This window comes from Triturus cristatus, chromosome 7 (genome assembly GCF_964204655.1).
Source record: "Triturus cristatus chromosome 7, aTriCri1.1, whole genome shotgun sequence".
Taxonomy (NCBI): domain Eukaryota; kingdom Metazoa; phylum Chordata; class Amphibia; order Caudata; family Salamandridae; genus Triturus; species Triturus cristatus.
In genome coordinates this window covers 571146626-571170134 of record NC_140590.1, presented here as the reverse complement: position 1 = coordinate 571170134, position 23509 = coordinate 571146626, and the positions used below count along the sequence as shown (strand labels likewise).

At 42.9% G+C, this 23509-nt stretch overlaps 1 protein-coding gene across 3 annotated transcripts in view; it reads right to left on the bottom strand.

The window, feature by feature from the left end:
* Positions 1–23509, bottom strand: part of ACSF2 (acyl-CoA synthetase family member 2) — a 720413-nt gene that overhangs the window by 11970 nt on the left and 684934 nt on the right. For all 3 annotated transcript variants that reach the window (XM_085617105.1, XM_085617107.1, XM_085617106.1), the window contains exons 13-14: positions 22517–22658; positions 21429–21539 (exon numbers count right to left, since the gene is read on the bottom strand). In XM_085617105.1, the coding sequence (XP_085473231.1) occupies positions 21429–21539; positions 22517–22658 (253 nt within the window). The remainder of the gene's footprint in view (positions 1–21428; positions 21540–22516; positions 22659–23509) is intronic.

Here is a 23509-nt window from a genome sequence, read left to right as displayed (position 1 = left end):
AAGAAAGATTGGGCAAAAATCAGAACAATATTAGAGGACGATTAGATTATACGGAATGAAATATGCCATGAAACATGGTAGAAAGCCGTTTCCAAAATTTTAGGATTTATTAGGAAAACAGAAATAGGGTGAGGGAGGGAAAAAGAGGGGAGAAATAAGATATGCTCTACAACTGAGGTTCAAAAAACAATAAATATATATCCGAAAAAATGGAATGTAGATTGATAAATGCAAATAGGATTACAATAATAAATATTTTATAAAATGGAAAGAGAAAAAAAAGGCAAAGACGTAGGACAGAAAAATCATGGAGGCTGGAAATTTTCAGAACAATTACGGGATATCTGAACATTGGAGATTTTATTTAAATAAACAGTTAATGGTAACCAAAATATATCTCTATTTTTCTGTGTATTATGACCTATGGTAGAGGCATAAATTGTTCCACCAGGATTTGACTGAGAGTTTGCTTGAGCATTTTCAATTAAGTGTAATCTGCTGAAAGTCTAAAGCTAACAAAGTTAAAGAGTCCCCGCTCATGAGACAGTAATCCAAGTGACTCTAATAGACTACCTATGAAGAGAATGGTATTTGATATGGGAGTGTGGAGATTAAAAATAGATGAGACCCTAGACCAAATTTGTGACCAAAATGAGGCTACGTGAGGACAAGAAAAAAAGAGGTGATAGAAATCAGCTAATGGATGGTCACAAGACTAGCAAGTTTTGTTATCAGAGTGTGTAAAAGTAGCAATGGAGATAGGAGTAAAAAACAATCTATGATACATAAAAAACATAGATTGAGTGGTGGATGCAGATCTGGAGATTTTTAACGATCGGATCCAGATCTTGTTCCAAAAATCAGTGCTCCATTCACAACCCAGATCCGTTTCCCATACAAGTTCTACCTTAGATTTGGCTCGTTCTGGATCAGCAGAGTTGAAGAATTTATAGATAAGAGAGGCCTTCGGAAGTAACGATAAATATTTTATAAGTGGATCCTGCGTATACAGGGAATCTTCAGTGGGAAGAGAATAAAACATTTCTAAGATGGTTTTCATCACTAATAGAAATGTATGCAAAAATGAATGAGGACATTGAAAAGTGGTTTGAAACTGGGGAAAAGAACAAGGAGAAATACCATCAAAGATATCATGAATCCAAATGATACCCTTAGCACTCCAAAATAAGGGTCTGTTGTTGATGGTAAGAAGGTGAATGTGCCAAAGAGGAGAACGTAAAAATATGTTCCTGGAGATTAACTTTGGTTGTAAATGGGGTTTTAGTAATGGGCAAGTGTGTTTAAACAGTGGGAGTGATGTGAGGCTAGTTTTGGCGGTAAAAGCGAGGATCTCTGAAAAAGAGAAAGGGGAGAAAAGGCAGTGTTCAATATTGACCCATAAAGGAGTAAGAGAGGAGACATCAGTATGAAGCCAATAAGAAGCCTATTTGAGACAAAAGGCCTTCTGATATAATCTAAAGTTTGGAAAATTCACACCTCCAATAGATTTTAACTTCCTGGGATGAGATAAAGAGATTCTAGATTTTTTACTATTCCATAGGAATTTAGAAAGAAGGGAAGCCTGCTTATTGAAATAAAGAGAAGGGATATGAACTGGGAGCATTGAAAGAACATATAATACTATTGGGGTGACCATCATCTTGATAGAATCAAGACGCCCCCACCAGGAAAGAAAAAGAGGATTCCAGGAGGAAAGTTGTTTGGAAATTCGATCTAGAATTTCTTTCATATTTATTGTGATCAAGTCCGGAATTAAATTAGTAAACCATACACCAAGGTATTTAATTTTTGAAGTATTCCAATGACATTCCGTTAGGTCAAAATTATGTTTAGAACAAAATTTGGAATAGGAAGAATTTCTGTTTTATTAGAATTAATTATGTAACCTGATACCGCCGAGAAATTTGAAATTTCTTGTAATAAAGGGGGGAGAAAAGATTCTTGATTGGATATGAAAAGTAAAATATCGTCCGCATAAGCAGAGAGTTTCAAATGACGGTCTCCATATAGAAACCAAGAAATGGAAGTGTTGTGACGAATGTGAGACAAAAAGGGTTCCAGAGATAAGATAAAAATAAGAGGAGATAGGAGGCAACCCTATCGAACGCCACGATGGAGGGAAAAACGTTTTGAAATAAGACCATTGACAACAGTAGAGGCAGTAGGTGTGGTATAAAGTAATGAAACCAAGGAAATGAATTTAGGCCCCAAACCTTGGCAATGGAGTGATTTAAATAAAAAAGACCAATCGACTATCAAAAGCCTTTTCCGCGTCAATAGAAATTGCAGCTAAGGGGTAGGGCAGAGTAGATGCTTTGTTCAGAACATTAAAGAATAATCGGGAATTATCAGATGTTAGTCTGCCTTTGACAAAACCGCACTGTTCTGGACCAATTAAATGAGGTAAGAATGATTCAAGGCATAATGCTAATATTTTAGTGCAAATTTTATAATCTACATTTATCAAAAAAATAGGACGGTCATTTTTGCAGAATTTTGGATCTTTACCCTCTTTAAGAATAAGACAGATAGAAGCCTCCAGGAAAGTACCGCTTGCTGCACCAGTAGTGCAAAAGCACTGAAAGAGAATAAAGAGTTTTGGGAGTAAGATATTAGAAAAATGTAGATAAAATTCGACAAAAAAACAATCTGGACCAGGGGATTTGTTTTTCTTTAATGAGCCTAGGGAATTGCGAATCTAGGGAATCGAAGTCAAGACCTGAGGATGAAGAGGGAGAGACACTGCCGAGGTACGAGTCGATAAGAACGGACGATGCTGGAGACTCTGGAGTGTATAAGTTTTCGTAAAATTAAGCGAATTCATCCAAAATGTCATGGTCCTTAAAAAGAGTTTTCCCATCCTCTGACTGAATAGAGTCTATCAGAGTTCTTTCTTTTCTAGATTTGAGGTAGTTAGCTAGAAGAGAACCCACCTTATTACGGCCTCCATAATATCGGGTGCTACTACGAAGAATAATAGAAGAAGCATTGTCAGTAGTTATTAAAATGCAGCTTTTCACGAACAAGCTCCTGCAGAGTGGAATCTGATGAGGAGGTATAGACTTGATGTTCCAAGCATTTGATATTATCAAGTAAGACTTTATGTTGAGGAAAGGCATGTTTCTTTTTCCTAGAGACAAAGTCTATGATGAAACCGTGAGCAGCAGCTTTAAAAGCATCCAATACTAGGGCAGAAGAGATGGATGGATCTTCATTGAAAGAGAAGAATTCCTCAGCAAAAGAGGTGAAAGAAGAAGAAAAAAATGGATCTTGTAAAAGGAAGTTATTAAACCTCCACCTGGAGGACTTGGGTTGCGAAGGGAGCAGATCAAAATCAGCGATTACTGTGGCATGGTCGGAGATTAGAAATGAAAGTTTTACTCCACAAAAATTTAAAGTTCTATTCTGCGGACTCCTGTGATTATTTCCTACTTCACTGGTCAGCCCAATCTGGTACCAGGGTTCTGAGGTGTGGCATAAGGATGGAATCATTATGAGGAAAAGTATATGATGGGTACAGCTGCCCCACAGGCAACCTATCACAACCAAATAGCAGAGGGTATGCAATTTTAGGATAAAACGTTACACCCAAAATAAGTAGCAGATTAGTTCATAGCATGGCAAAGTTTTTCAGTTTAACTGTTTGAAAAGTCAGTAGTTTGGAAACTAACATTTCAATGTGTTGATGCTTTCTAGACCTTTACTTTGTTCAAAGGGTGTGCCTCTCTGGAACTAGCAACAATGCAAAAAAAGAAATTTGTAGGACTGCTAACATGTCAATCATATGACATATAGATATCATCCATAAACCCGCTACAATCTTGGAAGTGAAACACATGCAGCTTGAAACCTGGTGGGCCCTTCTTCTGGACATAGCAGCCATGACCCAGTGCTGTGCGCTCAGAAGAGCCACCCCCCCTTCTGCAGGCCTCCCAGAAAGGGTATAGTGCTGCAGGGCCAGAGGTGTGCCCCAGCACCCACGGGCTTCGCAGCACTGGATCATGGCCACAAGGTCTAGGATTGTCACCTGACTGTTATTTTACCAGCCTGACCTGTTTTTTTTATATCCATGCTTGCAAATAACTTAAAATATTGTCACCAGAGAAACCTAATATTGGCAATTTGGACTTCTCCCCGCCTTGCGAGGAACATCCTTCACACACTGGCAGGCTGATGGTTGTACGAGAGTGAGAGTTTTCTTTGATCAGGATGGTCTCCTAGACTTTGCACAAATTCAGTCTGACTATGATATCCCCTCTACTGCGTATTGGCAATACCTTGCCATTAAGCATTGGGTCACACAACCCCACATCAGACCATTTGCCGGCCGACCGCCTATGCCTTTTGAGAAGTGTCTTTTAACCCGTGTATCAGATTAAAGCATACTGGCAGAGATGTATGCCTTTCTTAAACCTATCTCATCAGCGCAGCGGCGATGGGAACTAGAGTGCAAATGGCCCTTCATCCTCATGGAGTGGGCATACATTCTGCACCGAGTGCGTTCATCTGCCTGTTGTGTTGGATGTAAAGAAATGCTCTTAAAAATCACCCACTATTGGTATTACAGCCCTGCCCGACTGGCTAGATGCAGGCCAGATAGGGATGGTCAATGCTGAAGACACTGTGGGCAACGAGGGACAGTGACTCACATTTTATGGCACTGCTCAATACTCCAACCCTTCTGATCTGAAGTACTCACTGCTATCAATGAAATGCAAAGCACAGATATACCTCATTTCCCAGTTAGATCCTGCTGGTAGGGCTGGACTGGCCGTAGTGGGCACCGGACGTTTCCCCGGTAGACCGGAATGGTGAGAGCGGGTTTTGGACCGGTGGGGGCTGTTTTTGTTAAAGGGGGCCGGTTTTATACTAGTGCTGAAAAATCAGCCCCTTGTAACAAAAGCACAGCAGCAGACCCACCCCCCCCTCGAGACGGGGCTGGTCAGACATAATTGCCAGGCCTGGTTTGCAATCCCAGTCAGGCCCTGCCTGCTTGGACTTCCCAACATGTTAACTTACCCGCTACGCTCAGCGAGTGGCCGGGCTATCACCCTGGCTCTTTGTGCCGCCAATCAAGTCCTCTTGGCCAAATGGGGAATGCATACTATTCAACGAAGCTAGAGTGGTTGCATAAACTTTTGACTCTCTTGGGTATGGAGAAACATAAAACATGGGGTACCCCCAGGAAGCCTGGGAATTAACTGAGCTACAGGGACGGTTATGAACACCCCATCTAGGGGAAGAACTTCACTCACAAAGATGGAGAAAATCAATAAGTAAAAGACGCCTCCCTAGGTGTCCAATGCAAGTACAAGTTCAGAGACAGATACACTGCATTGGCAGCGGCAGCGAGTCTAGGAAAAAATGCAATTGTGGATGACTTTAGGAGAACAGCAGATGAAAATCCAGAATTCGACGCTTATAGGCACAATGCCTACAAGAGAAACACCAAATGCCCCAAGTGGAACCAAGAACTGCAGGTGAACTGTAAAAGAAACATAAGACACTGTACAAGATGTATGGTGAGACATGAATGCTGATGGGAGTACCATGAACAGTTGGACATGATGGTGGATGGCGGGGATTTGCTAGGGCAGGGGACCACCCTTTATAATGCGTCTAATTGGAGTCCAGAAAGAGGCACAAGCTACAGTGCAACACTTGTTATTTCTACAGTTTTGTATGGGGAAGCTTTGCCAGTCCTAGGATGGGTATGTTGAGTGAGTTGATAGAGTTTAAGTTTAAAGGGTCTACAAATACCTCCCTAGAGGAATGGAACAAGAAAAGGGATACCTTGCAGTCAACCAGAAGTGCGCAAGGCAGTTACTCGAAGAGCAGTCTGTCCCAAACAGACTTTCTCCAGCCCTTCTTTCTTCTACACAAGGGGGATTTGTCAGAGAAACAAAGCAAGGTGATTCTAGAGACAGCAGAGAGGAGAAACACCTCAGGAAAAAAAAACAGACACCTACTTCAGAAAAAGAAGATGGACATTTCAAAATGTAGAGTGAAGCCAACACCCCTCCTAGAAATTGCAGGTTTTCAGCCAAGATGAGACTTAAAAAGGGAGCAGTGTTTGGAGGTCCTTTTCAGGTTATCCTGAAAAATTAACTCCATCACTCAATTGTGCTGCAAGATGGAAAGGCTGGCAGCCTTGGAGCTCGTTAAAGGTAAAGTGCTGAGTATCAAAAAAGGTCCAATACGGTGGGCTTTTCAGGCAAATACACTATACTGTTAATTTAGCCAATATGATTCGTTTTTAAAACTAGACAAAATGTTGCCTCTTATAGGCATGTTCAGTGGATGCTACAGGTGCGCGAGGTATTTTACTGTTTATGGATAGCAGAGACCAGAGCATTCCATGTTAAAGAACTAAAGATGCACCTCACCCATGGTGCTTAGGGAATCTCCGGATCATGTCATTCTTCTGTGGCATCATTACCATGAGACCTGGTAAAGGAAGCTACTTCAACCTATGAGAGACTGTAGTATCAAGAGGCAAGATGAAGTGATACCCTTTTCATTGTCTAATCAGAAGGCTGCCATCAATGAGAGTAATCGCTTAGCTGAGAGAATGCTGCACCCCCCCAGGCCCTCCCCTCTCCTCCCGCCCAGCGCCTTGAGACCCTCATGGGTGAGTAGCGCACTTTATAAAACCCTGATTGATTGATTGAGGAGATTCACTATTATTCAACTACCTATTAGCTAATGAGGGCACATGGCACCCCCAACACATAAGCACCTGGAGTGACAAAGGACGCTTTCTCCTTTACATTAAGTGATAGATGGGCATGTAGGAAGTCCCCAACTCCGTCGAAACTGTTTATACCGCTAACACAACAATGCCGCTATGGTTATGATTTTTGACAAGATTCCACTGGTTCATGTGAAGGGTGGATGTGAAAATGACTGTGAAGCATCCAAGGCAAAAAAGTGATCCTCACTTGCTATTATTAGGTGGCAGAGACAAGTGTATCCTTTCTTGTTCACCCCCTTTGGGGTGATGCAGGTATTATATTTTGAGCATTAAGCACCTGGAACTTTGAAGACCTCACAGAGATAATAAAGCTGCCAAGACTGTGATCACCGATGAATATAGGGATTATTTGTGATTGAACTTTTTTTACCTATGAAATCAAATGTGTTATTCTGTTGTTAATGGTTTATTATGCTCAAAGGCCTATGCCAAAAGCTTTAATAAAGAGCTCAACTGAGCTAGTTGATGGGTGCACAGATATGCAAGTGTATATGGAGAGTGAGATGGATGGGTGAGTAAGCAATTTGTGAGTGAGGACATGTAAGTCTAGATCGTAAGGGAGTGGATGTGTGAATGGTCGGAAAAATGAGAGAGAATGAGCTGCTTACCTGTAATCCTAATTCTCCTCAAGGGGAATCCCTGTTGAAAACGTACACAATAAATTGTCCAGGCCATGTGAGGGATCCTGTAGCATTTTACTAAATGCAAATATATAGCTTTTTGTACTAGAAAAGGTAAATTCCTCTTAAAAATAAAACTATTTTCCTCATTTAAAAAAAAGTTATTTTCAGAACTAACTACATATCTCAAAAGATAAAGAGCTTGTACCATCATCATCATCAAACTTTGTTTGCTTCGGATTACAAATCCATCATAACACATACATCAGATCAACGACTCATAATCAGATATACATCTTAAAAACAACAAAAAAGGATAATAAGATAAAACTATACAATTTGTTATAGCCTCAGTTCCTACCCGATATCTAGAAGGGGCTCACTTAAAATAGATCTAAAAAGGTTCCCAAGGCTTTCCTCATCCACAAACGCTAGTTCAGCCACTGCACCTTCATAGATAGGTTTTGGTCCGCTAAGCCTACATGGATACGTATTATCCAAGCAGTATGCAGGTACTTGACTAAGCTGATCAGTATCACTTTCCTTGTGCCAGTTTTAAAAATCCTCAATGCTAGCTGGGTAGATCTTAAGCCCAACAGTCGGCACACAGGGAGGACCCATTTCTTCTGAGGCCATCTAAAGGCCGGGCACATGAAGACAAGGTGGTCCATAGAGTCATGGCCAACATTACCCATTGGGCAAAAGTGGTTCAGATTACATCAATTCCTGCAACTCCTTACAAAGTCAGCCACTGGGAGGGTTGCATAATGAAACGTCAACTAAAGCTGTCTAGTGAAAGAGGTTTGTATGGAATTTATGGTGTCCTCGTAAAAAGGGATAATCTTGTGGTCTAAGAACTTATCTGTTTGGTTTCCTGGGGAACATTTCCAAATATACTCTTGCGAGAAATAATACCTTCACTGGTTTTCGATTGACTGCTTCGATATTTTAGCAGCTTCGTCGGGATTAGCCAACAAGGTTTCCAAAGCAAGGGCTTTAAACATGTTCTTTAAATATGAAAATCCATGAGGCAATAATTGCGTCTAGGGCCCGGCGAGAACCTAGGTTAGAAACCATGAGGGGGTCTATTGCAATTGGAGGGTTGGTGCATTCCGGATTTGTAGTATCCAGCTCTACTCCCTCTTCATTGCATACTGCGTATAGCTTACCAAAGTGGTTGACCCACTTTTGTGATTTGACATGGACAAGGTTACGGAGCGGCTATCATGTGCTACAATGTGCCAGAATACCTTTGAATCCCCTTAATAGGCAGGATGAGTTAGATCAGCCCAAACCCCCACTTCACAGTCAGATTCAGCTCGTTCTAAGGCTTCTCTATATTCCTTGCAAGCATCAGGGATTTTATCACGATCTCTACCTTTCATCAGACCCAGCAAATGGGATTTAGCAGTCCTACACAGTGTATTAAACCACAGATTGGTACCACCCTTCCCTCCTCTTGTCGGGGCTCTAGGTAGCAGGTTTCTCAACCCAGCAAACAAATCTTCACGCATTTTTATTGTTAGGCTTGGGCCTGTCCTATCATATGATAGCTGGGTCTTCTTTTCAATAGCATCTGTCCCCATTGAGTATAACGGCTTCTAGAGATCCAGGTGTGTTTCCACAAATTACCATTAAGGTTTTATTTATTATTGGAGGGGACTACATTCCCCGATAGAGTTGGTTTTGTTACCGTTTTACCAGGCTCAACCAGCCCATTTAGTTGTAATACCAGGGCATTATGGTCACTGTCCTCCCTTTCTAAGACTACCATATGAGACATAAATGGCCAAGTGTATAGGGATAATAAAATGTAGTCAATTCTACATGAGCTATTTGATTGTCTGAAGGTCATAGCACCGTTCTGATCGGAATGGGATCTGCCTCTGCGGGCTCCTAGCCCTTGTCTTAATGTGATGCCCAACAACTGAAGAGCCAAGGTGGAGATTTTCCTTAAGGGGGGAATGTCTAACTGGGATCTGCCATTGGGCATCTTCCTCATCTTTTAAAGAGTGAGCACGATTACCCAAGGTTCGTATACCACATTCAAATCACCTGCAACGATCATGTACGTATCAGGATGTAAAGAGCTCATATAGTTATCTAAAAGTGCTAAAGTAGGTGATTCCCTATTCACACTCTAAGGTCCATTATACACGTTAAAAAGGAAAATGCACTTGTCTTTATTTATAGAAAGATCAAGTATTTCCGAAGAGAAGACTTGCAGCCTCTTGATGGTGCAATTTAACACATTTCTTTTTTTTCTTTTTTACTTTTATTTGATTTATTAAACATAAACCCAACTCAGCATATACAGTGCTTTGGTAGATACATGCTCATCCAATTTAACTATACACGTATGTATGCACAGCAGTTTCCCAAATATATAAATAGCAGTATCCAGTAACACGTCGGTCATATACAGTGATGTGTCCAAAAACAATCAGGTCATTTTTGCTGGATTAAGCAGGAATTTGTAGCTTATACAGTGTACGCTAGGGATGGAGCACAGCGTTATTTGAAGCGTGTAGACCCGTCTCGCTTGAGGGCGAATGTGCCGTGTCGGGGGCATCTATAGGGTGTGTAAGTAGATATGCTTTGAGGAGAGCCCATATATCCTTAGGGCGGGATGTCAGAGGGAGGAGTTCAGCATATGTGAATGTCTGTTCCTGTCAAAATATCATGTCATTGATCCATTCCTTAAATTTGGGCGCTCAGCCCCGTCCCCATCTACATGCTATTCTCCATTTGGCTAGTAGGAGAACAATTGAAACAAATCGCCGATATGCAATGCTGATATTCAACGCTGATATCTTCCGTGTATCCTAGCGGCGCCAGTACTGGAGAAGCCTGTAACTGTAGTGATATCATCTGTTCTAGAGCGTGAAAGACTTGTAGCCAATATGCCTGCATAACGCTGCATTCCCACGCGAGATGCAGGAAGTCTGCCGCTTCTACGCCACACCTATCACATTTATCGTTATCGCGCAATTTGTACCTGCACAGTGCGGTGCAGGAACTTGTAGTGTACAATGCGCAGGCGTCTGCTGGACGAAATGCGCACATTTTGTCTGCAGCAATACCCCCACTGTTTATCAGTGATGTCCTGAGCTATGTCAGCGGTCTATCCGTCTCTAGCCGGGCAGTGGGCTGGAGGTGGGATGGTATACAGGCTATAATATAATGTCGCTACCAGGTGTGATACAGCATCACTGCGCAGTACTGAATGTAACGGGGGGAGGTCTCGTGGCTCTTGTGGATATGCGGGAGTGTATTCTTTTATGCCTTGGAGGAGTCTGACGTAGAGAAAGGTGTCCATGGGGGAGGGCGTTGCATCAGCAAACATCTGCTGTAGGGTGCGAAATTTGCCATTTAAATAGAGATCGCCCCAGCAGTAAATGTTGAACTTTGCTTTAGTTTTTTTAAAAGCTTCTTCTTGCAGTACCGGCATCCTAGGGTGGTAGACCAAGGGAAGGAGAGGGGAATATATCATGGGTGTGTGCGTACATTTGGCAATGCGTTGCCATGTTTGCACTGTACACGTGACTGGCATAGGGACAGGCTCTCAAGGCGTGACCGGGCTCAGTATAGCTCCTTCCAGTGGGATTGGGTCTGCTAACCAGTGCTCCGTAGCCACTTGTCGCATATACTTAGGAGGGTGAAACCAATAGTGAGCATAATGTGCCTGCGTGCAAAGGTTGTATATTTCTAGATCAGGGATATCAAACCCGCACTGGGAGTAGGGCTTGGTAAGCATATCCCATTGTATCCTAGGCTGCTTGCCTCCCCAAGTTAGTCGTATCAGCTCTGTGAGTAGCGCTGAGAAGAAGTGTCTACCCGGGTCATACGGGATATTTAAATAAAGATAAAGGAGTTTCGTGAGAATGATCATTTTAATGGGCGAGGTGTGTTCTGCCTTTGAAATTGGGAGTGCAATCCATCTTGTGACGTAACTAGTTATGCTTTTCAGCGCCCTGCCATAATTCAGACGCATCAGTTCATCCCGATCAATGGTGATACTTACCCCAAGTATTTAACCTCTGTTTCACACCATTCAATTGGGAAGTCCAGCGCAAACTCTGTCACATAGGGCATGAGAGGGAAAATCTGAGATTTCGACCAATTGATAATTTAACACATTTCTTACCCAAATTACTAAACCCCTATTGGTCAGCCTTTCGGCTGGGACAAAGCTGGGCAATAACAATTCGAATAGCCACATCTAAAAAAAGGTTCGGGCCCAAGTTTCTTGGAAAACACACATTTTGTGTTGATCGACAAAGAGGTCCCAATCAGGATCATTTAATTTAGTTTTTAAACCAGCCAAGTTCCATAGAAGAATACAACATGAGTCATTTGCTAAAGCCTTCAGTGTAGAAGTAGTAGAGATTCCTTAGGCATCAATGTCTGACATATCTGAGCGCCCCCAACTGGGCGTTAAAGAGGTACTAGAAGAGGTAAAAGGTTGGGTAGTGATGTGGGTTCCAGTCAGTCAATCCATTTCTTTGAGTGGAGATGAAGGAGGTCCATTTGCCTCTGTTGGATCTACATGGGGGTGGCTCCCTGGTGTCTATTTCCATGGTCGGAGCATGTTCTGTTTGCAAAAGACAGCAGGATTAAGTCTTCTGAGGGGTCATGTAGTGCACTTGTGAAATCATTTGCAGCTTTTGCCATGGGAAGTTGGTCACTACTATTTTGGAATGGTGGTTGAATAATGTTAAATGGATTGACACTACTGCATGTATTCACAAGAACTTGTCATAGCTGCAAGAGTTGTTGGACAAGCATTCTGAAAAAATAATATCTGATCGAATCAGGGAAAGACATTTTCGTTTGTGGCATATCCCATGTATCACCATGTTCAGTGGAGATTCCAGACTTTCCCTTTGGCAGGGAGTCCATCTATGGGCCACTGTCATATAAAGCGCAAACACAGGCTGGTATGGATGAAATGCTGGCAAAACCCTCTTTGGACGGAGCAGTGGAGCACCCACTGATGGGCCATGGCTTTAGGCACAGAGATGTTGCTGGATATCAGGTTGAGTACCTGGTTGGATGGTGGTTGAGGGTGGGAAAAAGATCTGGGAATTAATATTTATTGGCATACTTTGTTGAAAACACTTAACAATTCCAATACTGGCCCTATCATGGATATTTTGGAGTTGATCATTTTGGCTTGCTGTCTCTTTGGAATAACTGGGGGGTGGGAGGGGGTTCTTTATACCGAGTGTTGGATTTTGGCTAATTTGGGTAACGTTTTCTGGGGTCCAAGGTACTTTTTGGCCCTTGAAGAACCTGTTCTCCTGAGCTTGCCCCACACTAGGGCATCCACAAAACTGGGAAGCTCGATTTTTGGCCTCACTTGTCCATAGTTCTTTCAAAAAGGCCTCATATTTTACTGCCAGTTCTTGATTGACTCTATAGGTCTCCTTGACCCACATCCAAGTGCTTCCACAGCCTTCCTCAAACCTTCCATCTCTGCTTTAATAGAGTCAGGGCTTTCTGGTGCTAGAGCCTGAGTGGAGCCTCTGCCCTCAGCGGATTGGAGCATGGGGGTGTTCTCGACCAGGGTAGCGAGAGGGGTGTAACGATTAGAACAGTTAATATTGGGCACATGGCACACCTCTTTTCTTGGCCGGTTTGCATATTCTCCTGAGGGGGAATTGACCATGGGGGTAGATGGGCTGCCTGGTTCAATAAAATTGGAAAGCTCTGATTTGCCTAACACAGTACTTGCACGTTTCTTTTGGCCAATAGAAGCTTCCTTGTTTTCCGTATTTCCCTTCATAATCTCCCCTTTAAAATAATGAGTAATTTTTGGATTTGCACCATTCTCCTTAGGTCGAGTTGAATCGTAATCAAAGATGCCCTCCACATTCTCTATCAGTTCGTCAATAGCATCAAGAGCAAATTGCCTGCTGCATGACTTTGCCCTGAAGAGTTATCAGCAGCTTTCCTTTTCCCCATTATTCAGAAGCTTAAATGTACTCACAGGACTGATCAAGAATGAAGTCGCGGAGGATGGTGGCAGAAGAAGAAACCAATCTTGTCCTGTCAATGACGGGCGCAGGATGTGCCCGCACTTGACCCGGGAAAAGCCTCCATGCGGTAAAGCGCGTCAGACGTCAGCAGGAGGAAACTGTTGGGAAGCCCCTCCTCATGAGGCAAAGATTGAGCCTAATGAAGTTCTCCAGTATCAGGCAGGCAGGAACCCCAGGACTCTGTGTACCATGCCGCGGGAATCATGGTATTGATTTATAGAATGCCAGACGGCAGCAGAAAGCAGCTGTGGGCAAGTCCGTCCTCACATGGCAAGGTAGTGTGGCCAATGAAGTCCTCCAGGGTCAGGCAGGCAGGAACCCCCAGCAGTCTGCGTCTCACGTCGCAGGAGTAGTGGTAGCGTTTTATAGCGCGTCAGACAGCAGCCGGAGGTGGCTGTTGGAAAGCCCTTCCTCATGGGGCAAGGTATTGTGGCCAATGAAGTCTTCTAGTGTCAGGCGGGCAGGAACCTCCAAAACTCTGCATACCGCTTGTACCGATATTAACCATATTTGTTTAGGTATCAGAAATATTAAAACAGACGTAAATGGTAAGAATAAGGTAAGTTAAACATGTACCTTATGGTGGCTTTATAGTAGATGGTAAGTTATTAATAAACTACTACAGTGACATCTGATTATATTTAGAGTGGAGTACAGTGTCACAGAGTGGAGTGTTGTCGAGTGGAGTGTCAGAGTGGAATATGGTGGAGTTGAGTGAAGTGGGGTAGAGTGGAGTGGCGTAGAGCAGAGTGGTGTAGAGGGGGAGTGGCATGGAGTGGCGTAGTGTGTCATGTCGTAGAGGACAGTGGAGTGGTAGGTCATAGAGTAGAGTGGCATGTTATAGAGTAATGTGTCGTAGAGTGAGAGCGGAGGGGAGTGGAGTGCCATGTCGTAGAGTAGAGTGGCATGTCGTACAGTGGAGTGGTGTGTCAGAGCGAAGTGGCGTTGAGTGGAGTGGCATCGTGGCATAGAGTGGAGTAAAGTGCTTTAGAGTGGAGTGGCATAGAATGGATTAGAGTGGAGTAGAGAGTCAAAGAGTGGAGTGGCGTCCAGTAGAGCCTACGAGAGTGTGGTAGAGTGGAGTGTTGTAGAGTAGAGTGGAGTGATGTATAGTGGAGCAGAGTGTGATACAGTGAAGTGGAACAGAGTGACGTAGAATGGAGTGGCGTAGAGTGGAGTGGCGTAGAGTGGAGTGGCATAGATTGAAGTAGAATAGTGTGTCAGAGTAGAGTGAAGTAAAGTGGCATAGAGGTAGTTGGGCAGAGTGTCGTAGAGTGTTGTAGAGAAGCATAGAGTTAAGTGGCATAGAGTGGAGTGGGGTACAGTGGAATGTTGTCTCATGGAGTGTCGCGGGTCAGAATGGAGTGACGTGGAGTGGCATACAGTGAAGTGTTGTCTCGTAGAGTGTTGTGGATTAGAATGGAGTGGCGTAGAGTCAAGTGGCATATCGTGGAGTAGAGTGGAGTGGCATGGAGTGGAGTGGAGTAGAGTAGAATAGAGTGGTGTGTCGTACAGTAGAGTGGAGCGGAGTGACATATCGTAGAGTACAGTAGAGTTGCATTTCATAGAGTGCCGTGTTGTAGAGTGTCTTAGAGTGGAGGGGCTCAGAATGGAGTGGCATAGAGTGGAGTGGCATGTCATAGACTGAAGTGGCGTTTTGTAGAGTGGAGTGTTGTACAGTGGAGTAGCATCGGCTGAAGTGCATCAAGTAGAATGTCAGAGTGGCACAGAGTGGATTAGAGCGTCACAGAGTGGAGAGTCATCGAGCCTCGTGGTGTAGAGTGTAGTAAAGTGAGTGCCATAGAGTGGTGTGTTGTAGAGTGGAGTGATGTGTTGTATCGTGAATGGGCATCAACTGAAGTGCGTTGAGTAGAGTGGCTGAGAGCAAAGTAGAGTGTCATAGAGTGAAGTGTTGTCGAGTGGAGTGTCGTTGAGTAGAGGAGAGTGTCGTACCATGTAGTGTCAGAGTAGAGTGTCATGTTAGAGTGGAGGGCGCATTATAGAGTGGAGTGGCATGTCATACAGTGCAGTGCTGTGGAGTGGCTTGTCATAGTGGAGTGGCGTGTTGTAGAGTAGTATACAGTGGAGTGGCACGTTGTAGAGTGGAGTGCCACGTTGTACAGATGAGTGGAATGGCATGAGTGGAGTGGCATGTTGTAGAGTGGAGTGGCGTATCCTAGAGCTGGGTTTCAGAGTGTCTTAGAGTGGATTGGCATAGAGTGGACTACCATGCAAGTACAATGAAGTGCCCAGTTGTAGAGAGGTGAAGTGTATCGTACAGTGGAGTGGCATGCCGTACAGTGGAGTGGTATAACGTACAGTGGAGTGGTATGCCTTACAGTGGAATGCAGTGCTGTGGAGTGGCTTTTGGTAGAGTGCAGTGGGGCGTCAGAGTGGAGTGGCATGTTGTAGAGTGGTGTAGAGAGGAGTGGCATATAGTGTAGCTAGGTGTGCATTGCGCAGATCATATAGATACATAACATAAAAGCTTGTCATATTTTGGTTCTGAACATGAGCTACCGAAGCAGAGTGGCATTAGAAAACAGCAGTACAAATAAGCTCCGGCCATCAGTAATGAAAGAAGCCCTAGCATGCTACTGTTTCGACTAATTTAAAGAAACCACAGAGAGAACTATTAAAAGAACAGTATGGTGAGCATATGAACTAGGATGCAAGCAAATTCCAAATAGCCAGCCTAGACCAAGGCACTAATCTCCAACGCAGCTGCTCCTACGTAGGCCCGCTTCTATAAAGCAATACCAAATTTTGGGGACATCAAAGATTTGAATGAAAACATTAAATTTATGTAGGGAAATGTTACAGCATATATTACTAAAAAGAACATAAGAGAACTTTTGAGTGATATGGTAACCGTAGCCAAAAAAAAGAAAATCCCAGCAAGAGCTCCAAAGAATGAAACATGTTAGCTGATGGAAGACAGCAATTTAAAACCAACTTTAGTAACTAGGTACTGCTTCACAATGCTATTATGTTAAAAAAAAAAAAAAAGAACAGTGAGCCACCAATAGGCAACGCCTCTGAAAATTCCGTAAACACCATCAAACCTATCTTTTAAGCTTTTTAGCCGGGAGAGTTTAGAATTTGAAAAACAAGATTACCTTTTCACTACGTTGTATTTTCTCCTGTTAATGATCCGCTCTTCACAAGAAAATTCAGTAGTGACATGACATATCATCTTTATGGCTCAAAGTGTCTATTTTCAACTTTGTCTGATTTTAGGTGGAAAATCCAGGTGCTTTATCCACCTCACCTAAATGACACTTGTTGAAACTTAATGAAACTCAATCCAAGCATCCACAGAGCATCAAGAATTGCCTCTCAGCAAACCAGGTAACACACAAAAAATCAGGGCAATAAAGCAGCACATCAAAATAATAAATGGAGCATGTTTACTTCATTTTTTGACTTCTCTACGAGTAATCAAAATCTGTAGCTACTACACCAACACTAGATTGGTGTTAGTTTTTAGAGCACTTCTGGACTGACCATGCAAACTCTTTCTTGCCTTCCAGGACACTTGAAACAGAACAGAATGTTGGAAGTACATCAAAAACAGGTCAGGCAAACAAACTCTGTCAATCAACTTTGAAATGTTTTCTTCAGCATTGGATCTTTCAAAGATCCACATGTTTGAGCTATCACCTGATATCAGACTGGGAGCTCTCAGTAATCAATGTTAACATAGCAGCATACATTTACTCTCAAACCACACTGGGACAGCCATAAACGATATGTAGTCTATCCACTTTATTTTATAATTTGAAGTTCAGCCAATCAGATGAGCAGAGTTCCATTCCTTCTCGGCACTCAACTGCTCACATTTTCTACTGCCCATCTAATAAATAACTCCATCATGGCTGTTCCCAATCCCAGCTGCGAAAGGAGGAGGGTTATGCGTGGGGCTAGCTATCATCTAATATATGAATAGTAATCCTCCGTTCTTCTCCAGAAATGAGTTTTTCTACCTAAATTCTAATTTTTGTCTCTGTTTTGTTTATCCTCTGCCAACCTATGCTCCTTTTTGTAGTTAGGTAGGCTGATCCCAGAGACCTCTGTCAAATCGTCACCAGGACAGACAACAGCTTGAAGGAATGACTTTTCAACCCGTATGAATCTTAGGAAGCCAGCAAAGAGTATTTAGATTATATGAAGTAATGCGCCATTTGCAAGACCTTCAGCTGCAAGACATTCTACAATAGAAAAGGAAAGCTCTTAATTGCACCGAAGGCACCTGGTGCTTAATCTGTCAAGCGTGCTCCCCTATAACACTGCCAAGACCAATCAGTAAGGCGTCCTTTAGCTCTGCCTCGGAGGACCAACGTTTGGTGAAGATGACAAGCCTCCTAACACAACCAAGATCCGAAAGACCAGCGATGGACCATGCAAGGCTCTTTCGGAGTGATCTCTCAAACCTTCAATAGCAACATCCCCTTCAGCCACACACTGATGATCAAGAACACTTCATCATCAACAGTCTTGTCAACAAAGAAATTGTCAGCATCACTGTTGACGACGAACAAGCCTCTTTGTTCGTAGAATAAGACTCTGTTGATGACAAGAAATATGGCATCAATAACAAAGACCACTACCACTATTATCAAGACCACTTGGACTACGAGCAAGAAATTGACAGTAACACGAATGCTAATGATGGCAATCCCCATCAACAACCCACTTTTGACATATACATTGTTGATCACAGTGGCACCAGGTATCACATCTGCACCATCAACTCCACCGTTGGTGATATATCTGACAACTGTAACTTCCTCAACAAGAATGAGAATGACACTGTCAACAATACTTACTATACTCTTGCACATCAGTTTTGTAGTGTGAGCCATTCCTGTACAATTGTTTATTTCTCTGATTTGAATAATACGGGAATATCCACCAAGGCTACTAAATAAAGAGTTCCTTTTCGCTATATTCACCAAGGAAAGAGAGGAACAGGATTTAATGCAAGATTACTCTGATGAAGATGATAAGAGTCAGTATGATGTGTTTTGAGTAGAAACTCATAAGGATATGTACATTCAATTAATTCATGATGGTGACTTTCAGCATGAGGAAACCTATATACACACCAGCATGGCAATAGATGGAGCTACAGACCCCCCATTGATGGTATCAGCTCCACCAGAAGTTCAAGTGCCAGCCGAGCTTCTGGACTCATTGAAAAGTAAGTTTTAAAGAAGACGGGCTCCATTGGTACCTCACCCATCAGTGCCAATGGTCACCTGTGACTCCTCAGTTTCCATCGTCTTCTACACAATCTAACCCAGTCATTGTCCCTCTGCAAATGTTGATTTCTATTTGGGCCCATTATATTAACATCCATAAGACAAAGATGACGACTTTCCAGATTCCAAAGGTGAAAGTAGTAAGGAAAATGGTACTGATGATGATCAGGGTGGTAGCAACATGTCCTTTCTGGATGGCCATATGTCTCTGTGGGATGCATATAGCCCTTCAGAAATAACTCATCAGGATTCAGTTTCTCACAATTCTCCACTTGTGATTAAAAATGGAAGTAAAGACAATCATGATTATTTATTTTAAAGATAAAGCTAGGTAATCCATCAGATCTATTCATATCATACACTACTGTTAGAAAGAAAGTCTAACTTGTATGAGGAATCCAGCCAAAAGCTCAACATTTGTGGCTCCGGTAGAGAAAAGTATAAGCTTCCTGATACAACTGCTGCCAGTTTTTTTTAAATCAAATTAAGAATTATTCAGTCATCTCAACTGCAATGCAACATCATCCACTCAACACAACAGATCCATGCACAGTATTCCCAGACAAGAAAGGGCACCAAGTGGACACCATAGGCAAGTATGTTAAAGTATTTGCAGCAACATTGAAAAGGATTGCTAATGCCTGAACCATCGTATAATGCTATATTTGAGAACTAAGGCACTATAACTCTGTTCTCATGGACAGATTGCCAGATGAGTCCCAGGAAAATGTTATCTTGAAGGAACGAGAATTTGAATCGTCCGCTCTTATTGATTGATACCTCTTTAAATGCCTCTAGAATTGCCTTTTGCCAGTTGCCAACAGAAGCATGTCTATTAGCTTTGCAGCACATCGCTTAGATCTGAGGTGCAATCTAAGGCCCTAGATGCGCCCCTTGATGGGGAGCACCTATTTTTTTAAATGTGTGGAGAAAGCCTTCCAAGTCATCAAGGTCAATAATGACACGTTTCTTTGGGCACTTTTCAAAATTACCAATGAACGGAATACTATGGACAAAAAGATGGTATTATTAACACTCTAATCCAATTAAAAATAACATTACTATAGGCATCGTGGAGAACATTACTCACTGTAAGGAAAGCACCATAAATCATCCAGTAAACAACAAAGGAAAGAGCAAAGAGCCTCTCATAGCTAAGGCTAAGATTAAGCTTGTCAAACTTAACTCCTCAGCTTACTGTCCCCTTGGACATCTATACTGCTGGTGGAAAGATACTGGTGTGTCTCCTGACCTGGCCAACACCACCTCATATTATGGTATGCCCTTCCAATAGATTTTCTTTCTAGGCCATGTCCTCAACCTCCAAAGAAAGAAAACAGTCTTAACCTAGAAGCTTTGCAGGGAGAAATCTTACATCTCCTCTACAAGTATGCAGCACAGCTAGTAGTGAAGGCCCTGCAAACTCAAGGGTTGTAGTCAAGAATCTTCCTTTTCAAGAAAAAAAATCAGGAAATGGGGAACTATTTTAGAATAAGAGCGATCCACAAAATTCATCAAGAAACAAGGCTTCAAGATGGTGACGACATTGGATACACTTTAATCCAAGAATGGAGGGTTCATTTTGCATTCATACACCTAGAGGATACATATTCCTTGTTTGTCATCGAAAATATCTAAGGTTTAATGGTCAATGGTCAGAATTATAAGTTCGAGATATCAGAAGGCCCTGCTGTGGATCGAATTGCTTGTGGCCAAGCGGGACGTTTCAAGGGAGTGGAAAAATGTAGGGGTCTGACCTGGGTTGGATGAGCAAAGGACATGGATTTCTTCAAGGGCCTGGAGTGTCCAGATCATCTGGCTAGCGGTTGTCCCTGTGAATACTTTTAGATTGGGAAAAACTGGGGGGAGCATCGGGGGATTTACAAAGAAGCCTGCAGACCCAGCCCATGGACAAAACAAATTGCACTCCAGTGAGCCTACATTGCATTTAGGTCTACAAGAGAGATCCTTCTGCACTCCCCCTTTTTGTACATGCAAAAGAGTGTATTTATGTGATAATGATGATTCACCTGCTTGTCCTGCATGCTATGTGTCTGACCTAGCCTTGGTTTTGTTCTGTTTTGTTCAAAAACATAATAAAATCTTTTTTCAAAAAAAGAATTATCAGTTCAATACCCTTTAATTTGGCCGCAACACAAGTCCACGAGTCTTTACAAAATGCATTTCACCTGTAGCAGCACATCCATGCCATCTTGGGGTGCAAGTCTTCCATTATTTGGCAACTCGCACATCTAGGTAGCCAACAAATCAGATTGACATTGGACATGGTGACATCTGTTTTTATCCCTGCAACTGAGATGTTTCTAGGAGCACAGATTTATTTTGGATAATTGGAAAGTGTATCCCTCACAAGAAAGAGGCTTGAGATGGATGAACCTAGCCCAGGATACTGATACAAAAATCCAAATTGCAGCAGGCAAATTCAAGTTACTCCTAGGGATGATGTCTTCTAGCTTTTCTTTTACTACCTCAAGGACGCTTGTGAGAACATTCAGATTTTAAAAATCCACAACTGCATTTCACAATAGATGCCAATCTGAATCGCTGAATGATTACTGAGGATGCAGGGAATAATTCAAGCATGCACATCTATGAAAGATACCAATGCCGGAGAAGTGTAGTTACAGGAAAGCAACTATTTTCTTACTTGGCTTTTCAAGAAAGGATTTAGCTGTAAATGGGATGCTGGGGAAGGTCAAATGCTTACCTTTTCTTTGCAGAAAGCCTTAACTTCCTCAGCAGTGCACTCCTGGCCGCCTTTCAGCCTTAAACAGGCACAGACCTCTTCTCCCATCCGCTCATCGTCTATGCCAATCACCTTGGGAGGAAGAGACAGTTGTCAGTCAAAGACTTCACAGACAACTCCATCCACAAATAATTATTTTTTTATAAATATACATCAGCACAGATGCAGGTTGTTCTTCCATCAACATTACATCTGCAAGCAGCTCCTTTGTTGTCTGTAATGTCAGCCTGTTTTGTACCTACATTTGTCTACAGTACTCTGACACCAGTGACGCCTGGCTTGCGCTATACAAATAAATAAAGCATACCATACAAAGAACTTCTGGTGCATTGCCGTCCATAACATACAATGGACTAAGCCGAGCTGCATAGCATAAAAAAAAAATTACATGGTACGCCATTGAAAAAGTTATGGAGTCTGTTTCTGACTGCCTGACATGGTGTACAATAAACTACTGGTGCTTTGATTCTGTCCTTTCTGCATAGCATGCCGTGCAAACACCAGGTGCAATAATTCGGGCCATAACAGCAGGACATACAATGCATAGAACTTGGGGGGCAACAAATCTGCTCCTAAATGCATGGCATACTATACTAAGAATTCCTTGTGCACCTAGTATGCTCCTAAATAGATGACACACCAAACAAAACACTCCTGTCACACTGAGTCTCTTCCTGACTGCGTGGTTTATGATACAAAAACCTTCTGGTGCACCAGGTCTGTTCTTACCGCTATGGTTTACCATATAATGAGCTAGTGATGCACCAAGACTGTTCCTAATCGCACAGCATGTTATACAGAGAACTACAGTCGCCCAGAATCTGCCCCCAACTGAATGTACGATACAAGGAAAGTGTGGTGCATGAATCTGCTCCGATCTCCGTGGTGTATCTTACACCGAACTACTGGTGAACCGAGTATATTCCTATCTGTGTGTCATTCAACTTTGTATCATGAAACTGTCATTCCAAATGGCCATCAGGCCAGCACCAGAACATAAATGAGTAAATGTGCAAAGGAGCGGGAGGAATCCCCTTGCTTTTCCAGACCTGTGCTTCATCAATCTTAGGGTGCGTGTGTAGAAACTGCTCGATCTCTGCTGGATAGATGTTCTCGCCACCTCGAATAATCATGTCCTTAATACGCCCGACAATCTTACAGTAACCATACTTATCCAAGCTGCCAATGTCCCTGAAAATCAAACAACAGCATGAGTAAATGTGGACTGCACCAGTGTATTCTCAAAGAAACACATTACCAATGGTACCATCATATTCACCAATCAACTTCTCCAAACATGGTAAACTATATAAAGTTTGCAATCACAGCAAGGGAGAACTCATTGTTACCACAGATCACATCACTCTTCCATACACCCTCACACTTATAGCATGATCATACACGATTCTGTTTAACATACACCACGAATATGAGCCTATGAAGTCAATACAGGGTCCTCGTCAAAGCAACTGAGCCCCCACCCATTGCCTGCCATGGCCTAGTGAGAGGGGACTGCTGGGATTACTGTGCTGTGCAGCAGAGGGCCTGCAGAATCTTCTTGGTGGAAGACCACTCCCTCTACTTCGGGCCTGTGAGCCCTGGGCAGTCAGCGATGTCGGTGCTGGACCGCTATACCCAGAGTCCATTTGCCGGGTGTCGCACGTGATTCAGAATCATGAACCTCCAACACTTGATTCAGCCCATCCATTTGCACATCCGGCCACTGTCTGGACCTCTGCTTCCCTATATGTCTGGGTTGCCACAGATGGTCCTCAGTTCTTCTGTTGAAACTTTCCAGACATTTTAATCCAGCTCGGATGCATCTTGATATGACTTCCTGGTTTGAGGTCACTGAGGGTCTCAGTAGGTGACTTTATCACTCGGGGCAGAAAGGTACGTGCTCCTCTGTGGACCTCACCCCCCCCCCCCCCCCCCCCCCCAATCTCCAACACCACATGCTGAGGTCTGTCCCACCTCTGGGCTGGCACTCTGGGCAACCATTTTCGAAGGCTCGGTTCCTCTTCACCGTTGCGCTCCTGTCC